At 65.2% G+C, this 15,854-nt stretch overlaps 1 protein-coding gene across 3 annotated transcripts; it reads right to left on the bottom strand.

Moving 5' to 3' along the window:
• Positions 1 to 1,102: 1,102 nt before the first annotated feature.
• On the bottom strand, positions 1,103 to 12,477 carry MEF2B (myocyte enhancer factor 2B). Of its 3 annotated transcripts, none has more exons than XM_054805871.1 (9): positions 12,300 to 12,477; positions 5,495 to 5,574; positions 5,087 to 5,290; positions 4,887 to 5,015; positions 4,631 to 4,793; positions 3,552 to 3,697; positions 2,901 to 3,012; positions 2,717 to 2,807; positions 1,103 to 2,207 (listed from the first exon to the last, which is right to left on the bottom strand). In XM_054805871.1, the coding sequence occupies exons 2-9, from the start codon at positions 5,546 to 5,548 to the stop codon at positions 1,895 to 1,897; spliced, it is 1,212 nt and encodes a 403-aa protein (XP_054661846.1). In that variant the 5' UTR covers positions 5,549 to 5,574; positions 12,300 to 12,477; the 3' UTR covers positions 1,103 to 1,894. The 3 variants fall into 3 exon arrangements, with proteins under 3 accessions (XP_054661846.1, XP_054661847.1, XP_054661843.1); XM_054805872.1 differs by lacking the exon at positions 12,300 to 12,477 and adding an exon at positions 5,876 to 5,990; XM_054805868.1 differs by lacking the exon at positions 12,300 to 12,477 and having other exon boundaries at positions 4,887 to 5,290; positions 5,495 to 5,665.
• Between the last annotated feature and the right edge of the window lie 3,377 nt (positions 12,478 to 15,854).

The following is a 15,854-nucleotide window of genomic DNA, read 5'->3' as shown; positions in this document are numbered from 1 at the left end:
GGGGATGCGCGGCTCCGGTCGGCTCCCGGGTCCCGCCGCTGCCCTCCGGGTCCCGCCGGCCACTCCCGTGTCCCTGCGGTGGGATGCAGCGAGTCTCCCCGATAGCCCCAGCCCCTCCCCGGGGCTCACCTCGCCCTGACATTTCCTGGCGCTCCTTCCATGCCAGCGGGTTGCCATAGCAAATCTAAATCTTACAAACAAAACGAGGAGAAAAGCCTTATTAGCATATATTCAAATGAGCCATGCAATAATGCAAACCATAAATCATGCAGTCATTGCTATTCAATCAGTGTCTCTTACCCCAGCCCCCACACTTTCCCCGGGTGTCTCGCCTCATCTTTCCATGCAGAAGCCCCTTCCCAGCCCCAAGGGTGGCCCGGGAGGGGACCCGCCAGCTGGGGGGGACCTGGGCCGAGGCCGGATCCAGCCCTGGGCTGCGGGGGCTCCGTACAGCCCCTAATCCCAGCTGGTATTTATGTCATTTGCTGGGCTCTATTAAATGGGGCAAACTCTGCCCAGGATTAATCTCCCGCCCATGTTTTAATCTCGGGGTTTGGCCACCAGTAACCACCCCACTCCCCACCCCCCCTCAAAGGAAGGGGCTGGGTTCAGCGCTGATGAGCAGCCGGTGCAGAGGGACCCCCATCCGCACCTGATCCCAACCCGTGGGTGCCTGGGCAGTGCTGAGGTGAACCCCCCCGCCCCGACCCAGACTCCCCACCCCCAAAACCAGAGGACGATGGGCACCACCAAACCCTGGTGTCCCCCTCCTCGCTCACCTCTCAGTGCCACGGCCATACCCAGGGGATGTCCCCCCACCCCAGGGAGCAGCAAACCCCCCAGCCCAGAGCTATAAGAGTCACAGCTCAGCTGGGCCAGTCCCACCCTCCCCTAGCACCCCACTCGCCCCCCCACCGATGCCGATCTTAAGGGCACAGGAGGGTTTGTCCTCCTCTCGCCTGTTCCCAGCACCAGGCTGCAGCACTGAAACCTTATGAGCAGCGTTTTGGGGTCTCCCAGGGAGCTGAGGGGTGGGAGCAGCACGGCTGGGCCCCAGGGACCTGGCCAGAGCCAGGGGTGACCAGGCTGTCACCTGCGTTGCTGGTCAGTGACCCCGGAGAGGCGGCTCCGAGCCTGGGGGGACACGGGGGACCAGCAGCGCTGAGCTAAATGGGGTCAGGACATGGGCGACGTTTCCCCTTGGGGACATTAATGACCTGCTGCCTCGTTAGGCACCCTGAGCAGTGCTGCCTGACCCCGAGAAGCTCACACCAGACACCTCAACACCCCCAGCTCTTTATTGGTGAGAAGATAATAAATAGAAAAGAGCCCCTGGGCTGGGGGAGCAGTGCCCACCACCCCTGGCTGCCTCCCTCCATCCCTCCCTCCCTCCCTCCTGCTGTGGGACCCCGGCAGCCCCCCCGGGCTGGGTGCAGGATTGGGCCAGGGGTGTGCAGGGTTGGACCCGCTGCTGGTGCTCTCAGTCCTGCTGCCACCCCGTGGCACTTCTCAGGCATTCCCGCTCGCTGGGGACATGCTGGCGCAGGGACAGACGGACAGACGGGGATGGACAGTGTCTGGCACCGGACAGGGGACCGGGGTAGCGCTCCTCGCCCATGGGATCCCAGCCTTGCAGGGGGCTGGGGGGTCAGAGCTGCAGGGAAGGGGGGCTGGCGGCTTGTGGGGGGCACCGGGGTGGGGAGGGGGTTTGCTGGGAGCTGCAGCCCCAGGTTGGGGGACCAGGACCCCGCAGGAAAGCCCTGCGGCACTGCCGACCTCCCCCGGCAGCGTTGCAAAGGGCACGGGGGGGCTTCCCGGGGGTCCGAGGATGGGGGTGAACTGGGGGGGCTGCTCCCCCAGGCTCAGCCCCAATCCCTGCACCCCGTCAGCCTCGCTATCTCTGCCAAGTGTCCATGGCCTGTGCCCGCCGCGTGGGGACGGGGCTCCGCTGCTCCTCCGCGAGCGGCCGGGGGGGTCCCAGGGGGTAGGGGTACCCCTTGGCGTAGTCATCCCGTGGCTGGAGGTCTCCGGGGCCTCGGGAGGCTTCGCTCAGGGAGGCCAGGCTGCCCAGGGCGGGGTGGGGGGTGCCCGAGGGGCAGCCCAGCCCTGGGGAGACCCGCTCCGACTTGATGCTGATGGCTTGGTGCTGTGGGGAGGTGCCGGGGGCCGGGGCTGGCTCTTCGGTGGGGACGATCCGGCTGCTGACCCTGGGGTAGGAGGGGAGGAGGAGTGAGGCCAGGTCTCCCCACATCCCTCGTCCAGGTGTGTGGGATGGGGAGGGGCTGAGCTCACCCCCCCCCTCCTCTCTAGTGGGGCTGAGACCCCCCAAACTCACTTCACGTACCAGCTCCGACCCAGCCGGGCCCCGGGCAGCCACCCCCCGTGTGCCTGGCACGGCTGCTGGGAGCCTGGTGTGTGATGGGGCAGGGGGGGGCGTGGGGGCCAGGTCCCTGGGGAAATCTGGTTGGAAATAGGCTCCACTGAGAGCGGTGGCTGGGGGGGTTCCCAGGGTGACCCTGCGCACCCCAGTTTTGGGGTGAAGATGGACAGACCCCACCATGGCAGGTGGTGGTGGGGGGCTACACCTTGGATGCTGGCTGCACCCAGGGCTGGGAGGTGGCACCCATAGGTGCAGCAGCTCCCCACAAACAGGTTCATCTCCAACCCCCTCTCCACCCCCCGTCCCCCACCCCACATCTGTCCCCCCCATCCTTACCCCAGTGCTGCCATGTCCCGTGGGTGCTGCCACGCCGTGGGGCCGGGCTGCAGGAAGCCGGGGGGTGGCGGGGCCTCGCCAGCCCCAAACTCTGCAGAGCAGGAGGCCAAGAGTGAGCAGGAGCTGGGGTGGCGGGGGGGCTGCAGCCCCGGGGGAGTCCCGGGGTCGAGGGGCCAGGACTTACCCGCTTGGGCTGGGGCGAGGAAGGGGAAGCCGCTGAGGCTGTGGCTCGGGGCGCCGGTGCTGCCCGGGGTGAGCACGGGGCTCAGGGTCTGCAGAGCGGGGTACAGCGGCCGCTGCAGGAAATCGAGGTGGCCCCCGTCAGGCTTCGCACTGCTGAGCCCCCCCCCAGGGGCTCATGACGCAGCGTCTCCTCCCCAACTCCTTCCCATGCCCCCCAGCAAAGCCCCAGCATTGGGCTGAGGAAGAGGCGGTGGGAGCAGATCGGAGGAGCTCCCTGCTGAATTTGGGGAGGGGGACGCCTGCGTGGCCCCAGGGCCACCGGACACGGTGACTTGCTGGGAGATGCCTGGCTGCAGCGAGCTGGGGACGCACCCCCCCTCACCGCCTGCCCTGCTGTCCCCTCCCGTGGTGTCACTGCTGGGGGGGGCCACCGATCCCCAGGGGTACCCCATGGCCAGGGGGTCCCAACCCCCTCCCTGGGGACCCAGAGCCAGCCCATGCTGGGGGGGGGGCTACAGATGTGGGGGGGCTTTATCTCACACACAGGGGACACATCCCAGCCATGGGGCTAACCCCCCCCCAGTAGCACTGTCCTCACATGCCAGCCGAGGCACAGATACCGCAGAGCCGGTGTCCTCCCCATGGCACTCACCGCCGCGCTGCCACCACTCCGGCCACTTGCCAAACTGCCGTGGGCTTCGCCACGCCGGCCCTCTGCCCCCAGGTACAGCGGGGGGGGCGTCTTGGTGGCCAGGGCTCGGTTCAAGCTGCCGGCAGGGAAGAGGGGGTAGCCGATACCTGGACGGACAGAGGGACGGGAGGATGCACGGTGTGGCCCTGAGAGATGGAGGGTCCCGGGGGCTCCGGTCCTCGGGGGGATCCCCACGGCTGTGGCCGGTGGCCCCGGTGCACTCATGGCCACGGGCGGCCGTGCGTGCGTGCACGGTGCCACGCTCCAGCAAACCCACTTCCTGCACAAGGCTGTCGGCGCACCTGGGTTGCAGCGGCCGTACGCTGCGAGCGGAAACGGTGTGCGAAGGCGGTGGCCGGATCCAGCCCTGGGGCCGGCAGGCTGCAAACCTCCCCGGCCGCGGGGAGCACCCTCACCCCAGCTCCCCATAGAGCAGCCGGAACCTCCTGCGGGGATGTCCAGCATGCCTGGAGCCGCCACGCCATGCCCATCCAAGGCGAACGAGGATGCTGCACGCCCGCATCCCGCACCGGGAATATCGCCCAGCCACCCCGTGCCACCTCCCACCAGGGGGTTTCCGCTGGGTCGAGCCCCAGCACCGTTTTTTCTAGCTGCTTTTCTGCTGCGTGGCCCTGGAGGCACCCATGTCCCTGTCACCACCCCGGGCTGGTGCCATCCCGCTGGGTAGGACGAGCCCCTCGTGCCCAGCTCTGAGCTTTGCCACACGAGGGGGAGCCGTGGGTGCAGGGTGCCCGGGGTGCCGGGGCCAGCCGTGCGCCAGGTGCCGGCAGGGCGCAGGAAGCAGCTGGATGGAGGGAGGGGACGGTGTTTCTACAGCTGTGGCAGCACTACCTGCCCACGCACCCGCCCCGGCTCCGCTCCTGGTAAGTCCCCGGGAGATGCTGCGAGAGGAGCTTTGCATGTGGCGCCCAACCGGGAAAATCCCCGTGGGCCCAGCGAGGACTGGGTGCCCATCACGGGGACCTTCTTCCCTGCAGCCGGCTCCCTGCAGCATCCCTGGGCGATGGGTCCGAGCCTACCTGGGGGCAGCGGTCCCGGCGAGCGTCCTGACGGCTTCGGCACTGCCGGCTTGAAGGTGGACGGGCGGCCCTGGCCCTGCGGGGAACCGCTGGTGCTGCCCAGGGATCCATCGGCAGCCGGCGGGGAGCTGCCGTAGGCTGCTTCGGGAAGCGGCGCCGGGCTCTGCGGGGCGAAGCGGAGATGAGGGACAGGGAGGGGACGGGGACCCTCGGGGACCCTCGCCCCACCCCGTGCCGTGGGATGGCAGAGACTCACGTAAAACCTGGGTCGTGCCACCGACAGGTCCATGCCCTCGCTCAGCCTTCGCGCCTTCTCCGCAGGATCCGGCCCCTCGTCCAGCTCCAGCTCGTGGCTCTCCAGCCCCAGCCCCTTGCGCTTCAGCGTCTGCGAGGAGCGGGGTGATGAGCGGGGTCCCGCGTCCGCCCCGCCCCCCCCCGGCCACCCGCCGCTGCTACCTCGAGGATGTCGGAGTTGGTGCGGCTCTCGTGGGGCTCGCTGTATTCCGTGTACTTGAGCAGCACCTTGTCCATGTCGGTGCTGGCGTACTGGAAGAGGCGGTTGGTGCTGTTGAAGATGATGAGGGCGATCTCGCAGTCGCACAGGACGCTCAGCTCGTATGCCTTCTTCATCAGCCCGAATTTCCGCTTGGTGAAGGTCACCTGTAGAGCGGGGAAGGGGACGGGATGCTGCACCTAGGACCCCTGGAGACTGCCCCAAACCCTCCTCCCGGGTCCCCAAGCCCCTTCGTCTCCAGAGGATCCCACACCCGTGGGAACGGTGGGAGCGGAGCAGCTTTGCTTCCCTTTGTGGCCTCAAGGCTCCCCGTCCCCCTCGTCCCCACGTCATCCCCGAATGTGTCCTACCTGCCGGTTCCGCTGATCCAGTATTCGGCTGATCTGTATTTTTTTCCGGCCCATTTTTGCCTCCTATACTCGAGGAGGAGCTGGAAGAGAGTGAGAAGCCCCTGAGCCCCTGCAGCCTGGGGCCGGCCCAAGCGAGCATCCGCCCCGGCACCGCACACGCCTCCTCGCCCCTCTGGCCGCCAAAAATAAGTTTTGATGAAAAAAAAAAGTTTTCAGAGGAAGTTTCAGCATTTTTTTTTTCAGCAAAGATGGTGGAAAACTGAAAAAAAACTGAAAAAAAAAATTTGGGAATTTCTGCTGGGGCGAGGGGAAAAACCCCCTTAGCTCTGCCCAGCCGGCTCCATCACCCCTGCCCCACACCGGCCGCGGGGACCTGAGCACCTGCGTGTGCCGGCCGGAAAGCCGCAGTGCCGCGATGCCAGGTCCCTAGCCAGGAGTACGGGATCAGCCTTTGCATCCCCAAGCGCTCGCCCGAAGCTGCGGGGGCTGCTCCGACCCTGCCCCGTGCACTGATGCTGTTCACCGGCGGGTCTGTCGGACAGGGAGGGCGGTTATAAGGGAGGGCGGGCTGGCTGCGGGGAGGGTCCGTAAAACAAAAGGGCTGTTTTTAGGTTCAAAGGTTTGGGGTTTTTTAATTTTTTTTTTTCTTTTCTAACGCGAACAGACTAAATTTGACCTCCGCCATTCGCAGGTCAGGAAGTGGCTGTATGAGGAGACAGCAAAGCGAAACCACCCACCTCTTTGGGCCACGTGAGCCAGTGGAGGGAAGGGAGAGGGGTTGGGGGACCCTGCATGGCACCCCAGTTGTAGGGTGCCAGCACCCACTGCAGCCCGGCACAGGGCTGTGACATTCCCCCATGATACCCCCCTGCCACCGCGGGGACCCATTTCTTGCTCTTCTTGTTATTCCCCAGTACCGCTCACCCCAAAACCCCTCTGGGATACCCTGGTGTCGCCGCAGCCCGGTGCAGAGCCACGGGTGGCATCAAGACACTCCCGATGGGACCCTTGCCCCCAGTCTCTCCACCCCAATTTGGGTGCAGACCTGGCCCAGCTTGGATCCCACCATCCCCAAGCCATGGGGCAAGAGCTGAGCTGCGAAGCCGGCGGGACTGGGAGCTTTGCGCTGCGGCTCCCCGGGGACGGCAGCCCCCCCAAGCCCGGCCAACAGCCCCCCCGTCACAGGGATGCACCCCAGGAGTGCAGGCTGGGGACCGTCCAGCCCTTCGCTCCCCCGACGCCCCAGCTTGTCCCGCTTCCCCCTCTCAAGCACGTTGCCATTTACCATCTTGCTCAGTTGCTATATTTAGCTGATCAAAACTAATTTTAATTTATGGAAGGAAATTGTGCTGCCGTTCCCACGGCCCTGCTGCCACCCTGTGTCCCAGGGCCCACGCACGACACCAAGGTACGGGGGGTGCCGAGACCACCCCGGTCCCCGTCCTCCCCCCCCCCCCGAAAATCCAACGATTCCCTGGTGAAAAGGCAGAGGTTTTCCCAATGATCGCTGCTGCCCGCGCGGGGCCGGGGCTGCTCCTGCCCTCCCGGTGCTGACAACTGCGGCACGGCATCGGGCCAGGGCAATCCCAGGTGGGCTCAGCTCTCGCCTGCCCATCCCCATCCCATGGTCTTTATTTTGGGGTGCAGAAAGAAGAGCTGTTCCCCGGGGGGGGGCTCCAGTTCGTGGCTGGGTTTGGCCCGTTCGGGTCAGGGGATGCTCGCCTGACTGCGAGTCCCCGCATCCCAGCACAGCCTCACCCCAGGGGGATTCTTAAAGGCTCCAGGGTGCTGGGGACAGAAGGATGTGTCCCCTTGTCTGCAGCAAGGACGTGAAGCGCTGCCAAGGGTCCCCTCGGCTGGGGCCATCACCCCCAGCTCCTCAGCTGCTGCGGCCCCCCGATGCCTTGCTCCAGCACCCCAGTTCGTAGCTGTGTGGGAAGCACAGAGGGAGATGGTCCCTACACTGGGACTGATCCTGCAAGCCCCCACCTGGCTCCAGCCTGCCTCGACGCCTGGCCGTGTCCCCTGCTCGGTGCTGCTCCATGGCCGGGGGGACAGGGGACAGCAGCCACCCTCGGGTACCAGCACGGTGCTGAGCCCCGGAGGAGCCACATCTGCACATCTGTCCAGGCAGGGTGCTCCAGAAGCGGGGCCCGGGGGTACCAGCACCCACAGGGTGACGCTTCGGGGGCCCCAGGGGTGTACCAGCACCCATGGGACGATGCTGCGGGGGCCCCAGCCCAGAATAGCAGGTGGGGGTGGGAGGCAAGAGGAAGTGGCAGCCGCAGCGCTGTCGGGCGGGGGGGCTGGGGACCCATCACGGCCGGACTCGCGGCATGCTCAGCGCGGGCTGGGCTGGGCACGGGGCAGCTCGTGTCCCCGCCGGGGAAACCATCTGAGGCCTCGTGCAACACGCGGGGCGGTTTCATCAGCCACGTCCCCACGCAGCTCATTACGGCTCCGCTCCTCCTGGGGCATCGCCTCGGCCGTGGGACACGCGGGGACACGCACAGCCCTGGCCAGGCCACCGCTGCCGCCAGCGCCGTGCCACGTACCGGGGTCTTGCAGGATGGGCGCAGGATTTGGCCTGGCCGTGGGGCAGGGGAGGGGTGCTCTCCAGGAGCGGGGTACGTTACGGCTTGCTGCCTCCGCGGGTCCTGGTGCCTCAGCCACTGCAGTGCGGCACGGTTCCCCCCCGCACGGGTATTAAGGGCTGGGAGGGGAGGAGGGGACTTTCACCGTGCATTTTAATTGCCGTGCCAGGCGATAAGGCGATAAGCGGCATTATGGCTGCACGCAATTATCGCAGCTGGCGGCGACAGGCACAACGGGGCAGCTCTGCCTGGCACTGCCACCTCCATCCCATGGTCCAGTGAGGTGGCATCCTCCAGCCTTGTCCCCGTGGCCAGGGACAGAACCGAGGGAGCAGCCTGGCTCCCGTAAGGAGCCGGAATCCAGTGGGGGCTCGTGGCCGGGGACCCACGAGCAGGAGGGAGCAGGGTCGGGGTGCCAGCCCTGGAGAAACCCCGCAGCCTCTCCCCGCATCAGTCTCCACCAGGTCCCACCTCGCACAAACAGCTCCTCGTTAGCGTTGCCGTGACGGGGGGCTCCCGACGTGGCCCAGCTGCAGGGATGAAGCACCCTTCAGCATCATCATTACGAATGAAGCCAACAAAACCCAGCGCAAGCAAAGCTCTCGAGCCCTCAAAAACTTGCAGAGAGGAGACGCTTTCCCCTGCCTGCGCCGGGCAGAGGCTCCCACGCTGCCTGGCATCCCGCCGGCCTCCCTTCCCTCCCACGCGTGCTTATCTTTAGCCCGGGCTCTCTGCTCACTCGCACGCACCGGGCTCGTTTCCATGCCCAGGCACCGTCCCTCGTCCCCGTCGTCCCTTCGCCAGAGCCCGCAGCAAGGTGTCACCCTGACCCCTGGGCTGCAACAGGGTTTATAATTAACTCCCCGGATCCTGTACATCTTTAGGGGTCATTTACATCACGCCGGAGCATGTAAACTTCCTATCCCAGCTCCTAATTAGCGTGCTGAGACGAAGTGAACCCCTTGAGAGTGACATGTTTTTCCGTGTGCCGCAGCCCCGGCGCGGTGTGGGATGCTCGGTGTGGTACTGGGGGGGGTCCCAGCGCTGCCTTTGACACCTTTACATCCTTCTCCATCCCTCAATGATCCCAGAAATGTTAAATCCACCAAGTTTATCCTAAAGTCAAAGTGGGGAGGGTATTAGGGAAGCTCCCGGACCTCGGAGCGGCGGAAGCTGCTCCGGGATCCGAGGACTCCCCTAATAACCCCAGGTCAGGGTCTCCAAGCTCCCCAGCATTTCATCCTCCCACCTCTCCCATCCCCATGGGGCAAAGCAGCATCGATGTAGAAATCAGAGAAAAAGGCCATTTTCACCAAATTATGGGGATTTTGTTGCAAATCTGAAATCACGTTGAAATCATGTTGAAATCATGTTGAAATCTGTGGCTGGGTGGAAATGGGGGGGGGGGGAAGAGAGTGACCAGCAAGTACCCGCTGTCAGCATTCAGCAACTTCCAAAAACTGTTTTGTTGGTGAAAAACCAATGACTGAAGTGGGAGAAAGAGTTTCCATCCCATCTTTTACAGGGAGAAGCAGCGAGCTTGGCTGTGAGGGGAAAATCTGAGCCAGGAGCAGCAAAATCCCAGGGGAGGGGGCCCAGCCAGATGCTGCCTTGCCAGGGCCGGGAGGGCAGCAGCCCTGAGCCTGGGCTTTAAGGACCACCCGTCATGGATGGGCAACGCGGTGCTGGGACCACCGTGGGCCACATCCATCCCTGGTCGGTGCTGCCCTGCTCCCAGCTGGGGATGTGGCCCCAGCTCCCACCGGTCCCCAGGGAACGGCAGCGCTGGGGCCTCGTGGTGCAAGCGGCATCCCGAGCCCGGCGCAGGGAAAAGTCAAAGTTTGCCAGGGTTTCTGCCGGGGGTTGACAGGCCCTTCTGCTTTTTATAGGTTGTTTAAACAACTGACCAGTATAAACCAGAGCGGGGCCGGCAGCGCGGGAAGGGGAGCGGGGAAGGCAGGAGGAGTCTGCTGGGAAGCAGGGGAAAGGAGAGCCCGGTGCGGACGGGATGCTGCAGGGGCTTGGGGATGACCGGGGCACCGAGGCTGTGTCAGGGTGCTGAGCACGAGGGGGTTGCCTCCGCTAACCACCTTCCCCCACCTCACCCCAGCACCCAGCAAAATCCCCAGGGGTAATTATAATTCATCTATCTACCCCCGTTGCAGCATGAGGCCCGGCCACGGCACTGCCCTGCACCCCTCCAGAGCCAAAGCCAGGCTTTGGCCGGGCTTGGGGGTGGGGGGCACCCGGCCGCCATCCAGCCCCGGCTCCGTCCCGCTCAGGGTGACACAGACCGAAAGTCCCACCGTCACTGCCGCGGCCCCACTGCCATCGGGCGAAGCGCAGCGATGGGTGGAGGCTTTTCGGTTCTAAAATGACTGTGTGGAAGGAGGAAGGATTGAAACGTCCCTGAAAAACATGGCAGCTCTTGCCCTTGGGAAGACAGACGGACAGACAGACGGACACCACAGCACCACCACCCCCCCACCGGGGGCCAGAGCACCCTTTTTTGCTGGCAATGCCACTGGCAGCAGCCAAGGGAAGAAACACGCTGTTCCCACGGGGCTGGGCTGCCCCACGCTGCAGCTGGGCATTAATACGGGAAATGATGCTCGTTCGTAGCCAGAAGTTGTTGACAGCTGGCCTGAGCCCATCCCCGTGGTGTTAGGGCTGCATGGTTTACAAACTTGGTTTGCTCCTGACAATCCTGCTGTAATTCTTATGGAAAGGAGGGAAATCCAAGGGTGTTAAATACACTAATTCCCCCAATCCTTCTGGGCAGCCCTGTGGTGGCGTGGCACGCCAGACTCTGCAGCCCCCTCGCTGCCGGGATGCTTCTCCCGGGTGTCAGCAGGAATCCCCGTCCCCTTGCACCATGCAAAGTTTCCCAAACTCATTTTCCTTCCCTGCTGCTGCGCCAGCTGACTCTCGGCACCGGGGTATCACCAGTGTCCCGGGCTCGGAGGCAAGCTGGAACATTTGGCATCCTAAACCAAACCCGAGGCCTGCATCTACATCCCAAATCCGACACTCCCACCCCACCCCGAGCTGCACAGGTCTCCCCCACATGTCACCCGTGTGTGACGGGTCCAGCTGGCAGCCAGCGACATGGAAAAGGGCCAGGTCCTGGCTCCCCGGCCAGGTCGCCCACGCTCCCTTCCCAACTGGTACCCGATGCCCCAAGGGATGTGTGTGGACGAGGGACGCATCCTGTCGTCTCCCCGGCACAGGTCCCTGCCTTCCCACTCACCCGCCAGCTGCCACGTTAATTCATTACCTGCGAAACCCCATCTCCAGAGCCAGCAGCTCTGGGAAACTTTCTCTCATTAAAAGAGTAAAGCCCTGGGGACGGGGACTTGCTGGCAATTGGCTGCAGCGGGCAGCAGGATCCGGCAGAGGATCCACCTTGCTCTCTGCACGGGGATGGGTGATGGAGAGAGGCTCACGTGCGCTGGGACATGCTGGAGATGCCACGCGCTGGCAAGAGCCGTGGATGGGTCACATCCCCACCTGGGAGCGGTAAGGAACCGGGCTGCAATTCAGCACATGTTACGAACTGCCAGACGGGTGCAACACCCCAGCAAAGCTACGGTGACATCAGGCCCCGGCCCTGCATCGGGGTGTCCCGGTGCTGCATCGCCGGCAGCGTTACAACATACTCCATGTCAAGCCAACAGCCCCGCAGTGCCGTGCCTCAGTTTCCCCTCTGCACAGTGGGCTCGACCCCAGCGCCCAAAGGCCTCGGCGGGCCCGGGGGTGGCGGGGAGGCGGCCGGTGTGGCCGGGGCAGGGCGGCTGCCATCCAGGCTGCACTTCTGGGCTAAGCCCGGGCGTTCCTCCCTGCACAGACACGAGTAAAAATAACCGCCCCGAGTGCGGCGCAAACCACAGGCTTTTTATAGCCCGCCATCCCTAGACGGCGGGGCGGGGGACGGGGTTCTGCCATGCCCAGGGCAGCCCGCGGGGCGCCGGACCGGCCACACCGGCACCTCCCGGGGCCGGCACGGCTCCCCCAGCCCGTGCGCCCCGACGGGGCGGCCGGCTGGATACGCGGGGCCGCCCACCGCGGAGGGGACCCCCGTCGGGGCAGACGGACGGGCTTGGGGGTGCGCGGCTGCCACCGCCCCCCCTGCCCGGTGCCGGCGACACCGGAGCGGAGCCGCGCCCCGGTGCGCCCAGGACCCCCCCCCCTCCCCATCCCGGGACACGCACCTGCACACCGGCTCTTCCTCCTCGGCAACTCCCCGACGGCTCAGCCGCGGGTGCCCGGTGCTGCAGCGGAGCCGGCCCGGCCCCGATGCGGCCCCGCCGCCGTCCGGTGCCGGTGCCGGTGCCGGTGCCGGTGCCGGTCCGGTCCGGTGCGGTGCGTGTCCCCGGAGCAGCGCGCTGCCCGCCGCCTGCCCGAGCCGCGCCGGCAACATTTGCATATCCCCGCCCACCCTGCCGGGAGATTTGCATAGCGCCGCCGGGCTCGCTCTTCATTGGCGATCGCCGCAGGGTTTGTTTGCATAGCCCCGCCTCTGCCGGGAAGAAGGGGCGGGGCGGAGGTGAAGGGGCGGGGGCGGGGAGAAGTGGGGAGATCGGGGGGGATGGGGGGGGCCGGGGGGCTGAGGGGGCTGAGGGGGCTGGGATGGGGAATTGGCAGGGGAGGACGTGGGTGGGTTTGTGGGAATTCGGATGGAGGTGAAGTTCGAGGGGTCCCGGGGATGCTGCGCCCTCACCGGGGGGGTTCAGGCTGGGGCTGAGATGGAGGGGTCCTGGGTGCAGGTTTAGGGCCAGGCTCTGGGCTTGGCCCATGCCAGATCCCTGGACCCCTCACCTTGGTTTCAGGGGACCCCCCTCAAGCATCGCTGGACTCTTGGCCACAGGGTTGGGGGGGGTGCCGGTCCCCCCGTGCCCAGGGTCACTGAGGGCTCAGCAAAACCACAGCGAAAAAAAAACCAACCCTCATCAGCTCAAACCCCCTCCACTGGTTTGCAGCTCCAAAAGGAAACATCCAACACGTTCCCTCTCACTTTTTTTTTTTTAATTTTTATAAATGAAGTGACCTGCCCTGGGTGGGCTGCCCCGTGTTCCTGCCCCTGGCCCGTCCCTGTGCTTCAAGCAAGGCGAGCGGCCCTGGAACCCTGCGTGGGGGCCGCTGAACCACAGTGACATAACCTGAGGGAGGCTGCGAGGAAGTGCTGGGGACACCGAGCAAAACCTCCGCACGCAGCTCGCATGCTGCCGGCGACCTGCCTCAACAAAAAGCAACCCAACTCCTGCTTACTGCAAACCCCAACACCGCTGTGTCCTCCCACCCGGCACGGAAAGGCAGCGGGGGACAGGGCCCGGTGACACCTGGGACAATCCAGCACTGTGATTTCCTGGCACCATCCCCGCTCCCAGCCCAGGAAGGTGGCAGAAACCCGCTGTGCATCGGGGCATCTCCAGCGGGGACCAGAGGATGCAGGTGGTTGCGGATCGTGTGGTTTGAAGCCCGTGAAGATGACATGAAGTGGACTTTGCAGAGTGAAGGGAGACAGTTGCTGCTCCGTCACACGGTGACAGACCCACGGACAGCCCGGGTCTGACGGAGGGGATAGCGCAGCGGAGCTGGGAGTCGGTGTTTCAGCTGGAGGGTGCAGAGAAGCCGGGATGAGAAGGTGTGGGAGGGGGAGCAGAAGCTGGGCTCAAGGGATGCTCACGTGCCCAGGCTCTGTGTCTGGGTCCGAACCTGGCCCCAAAATCAGCCCTGGAGAAGGCACTGCCCAATTCACCCCCATCTCCTGTCCTTGTGTGACCTCTGCCTCAGTGGGGCAAAGCCACAGTGCAGGCGCAGGGGTGACCGTGACCACCACACTCTGCCCTGGCCCCCCTGAGCCCACAACCTGCTGGGCATCCCCCGAGCGGGTGCTGTGTGCCGTGGGGCAGGCGACCGTGCCGGGGGTCCCGCTCCCTCCAGCTGCGGCAGGGAGGCGAAGGGCTGTCCGGAAGCCACTCGCGTGGGGCTCCTGTGGGGAGCACCCGTGTTTACAGCAGCGAGGGGGAACTGATGCAATTCCCAAGCTCCCTTTACGTGAGCGGAGCCGCCCGGGCGGCAGGTGGGAAGGGGGTTATCCAGGGCTTGCTGAAAATCAGCTCCCACGGCAGCCCCGCAGTGGGGACACATCCTTCCACCCCGGCCATGCTGGGGGTCTGGTCCTGGCCCCGGGGGGGGTCAGGAAAAGGAGCTGGAGAGACAGGGACTCTCTGGACAAGGCTTTCGGTGCAGGCTGCGCTGGCAGAAAGGACATGACATCTTTCTTAGATCTGCTTTTAAAGCTTATGATTTACAGAGGGCTTCAGAGTGCAATTAGCAGACTGTTAATTAGCCCTGCTCATAATCTTAATTGATCCTGAAGAGGAGGTGGGAGGGAGAGCAGAAGTGCGAGAGCATCAGCAGAGCAGCATCCCAGCAGCTGCAGAGTCCAAGGTGACGCGTCCAGATGCCGCGTCCTGCCCCGGGCCAGGGTCTGGGGACACGCAGCGTGGCCCTTTGCCTGCCGGGGCGTGGGACCTCCCTGCCCTGTCCCCCCCGCCGTCACCTTGGGCTGCCCAGGGGCTTGGCCTGGCTACGAGCCACTTCCAGCCATGGCAGCCGAACCCCTTCTTTGGGCGCGGGGACTACCTGGACCCCCCGGGTTAGGGGGTGCCCAGGCTGGGCTCTGCCTGGCTGCTCCCTGCAAGCTCCAGGTCAGCAGCTCGAAAAGCTTTGAGCTCCCTCTTGAGGCCCTTCCTGCCCCAAAATTCTGGGGTTTTGGGGAGCCTGAGCTGCTGGGTGCCTCAGGCTGAGCCCCGCAGTGCTCTGCACCCCGAGTGACTCAGCCTGTAGTACACAACTGAGCCCCATCACCCCCCCGCCACGGGGAAAGGGCAGAGACACCGTCACCGGGAGCTGGTTTGGGGACTTTGGGCCAAGTGCCAGCGACACGGGCCCGGAGACTGACATCCCCCCCAGCCAAAAAATGCAAACAGGGCTGGAAACAAGCCAGGAGCCAAACCCGTGCTGCCTGCCAAGGCCAACACACCAGCTTTCAAAATAGCCCGTGTCCCGCGCAGCTCCGGCCGGAGCAGAGGGTGCCAGCGGGAACCACCCACGCGGGATGGGAAGGCTGGCAGCGCCACGGTGGGCAGCGCTCCTCCGCCAGACGGAAAGGTCACCCCATCCGGATCCCACAGCCGGGCTTGGGCACGGGCCCAGGCACTGATGACACCAGGCTGGAGGAGTCAGCGCCGCAGCCGGTCCCCTGGCCCGGCTCTGGCAGGGTGCCCGGGACGTGCATAGAAAGGCCCGACCCCGATGTCCCCTTGTCTCACGTGCAGGGGAGGTTGCTGCTCTGGGGGCTGAGGGTTTAAGTGGGGAAACTCTGCCTCAGTTTCCCCTCTGGTCCCAAGGAGCAGGCTCTTTCCCAAGGTGACAGGTGACCGGTAGAGTGAATTTTCCTGAATTAATCCTCCTTGAATCCTCCCTGATTCCCAGGGGAGACCCATTGGCGGGGTGGATCCTGGGGGAAAAGGCGCTTCTGCTTCCCAGGATATTTATAAGACATGGGAAACTGGTGCTGGCCCCAAGGGCCGGCGGCTGACAGCAGGGCAGCACCTCACGGGTCCTTTCTCAGCCTTGTGGGACTGAGAACATTTTGGGTGCTCGCTCCTGACCTGGCGAGGATGCTCCCGTGGCAGGTGGAGGCCAAATCCGCCTCTCCCCGGGGGGAAGCAGGATTAGACCACCGTGGTGTCCCCTTC

The sequence above is a fragment of the Grus americana genome, chromosome 28, assembly GCF_028858705.1.
Source record: "Grus americana isolate bGruAme1 chromosome 28, bGruAme1.mat, whole genome shotgun sequence".
Lineage (NCBI taxonomy): Eukaryota > Metazoa > Chordata > Aves > Gruiformes > Gruidae > Grus > Grus americana.
The sequence above is the reverse complement of the archived record's forward strand: the minus strand, read 5'-3'. Positions and strand labels throughout refer to the sequence as shown.

Excerpts from the sequence above, each read along its gene's own strand:
- MEF2B (XM_054805868.1), bottom strand. The coding sequence starts at position 5,633 with ATGCTCGCTTGGGCCGGCCCCAGGCTGCAGGGGCTCAGGGGCTTCTCA. Across the intron at positions 2,808-2,900 it reads CCTCGCCCCAGCCCAAGCGG|AGTTTGGGGCTGGCGAGGCC; the intron begins GTAAGTCCTGGC and ends CCTGCTCTGCAG. Across the intron at positions 2,208-2,716 it reads CGGGACATGGCAGCACTGGG|GGTCAGCAGCCGGATCGTCC; the intron begins GTAAGGATGGGG and ends CTCCTACCCCAG.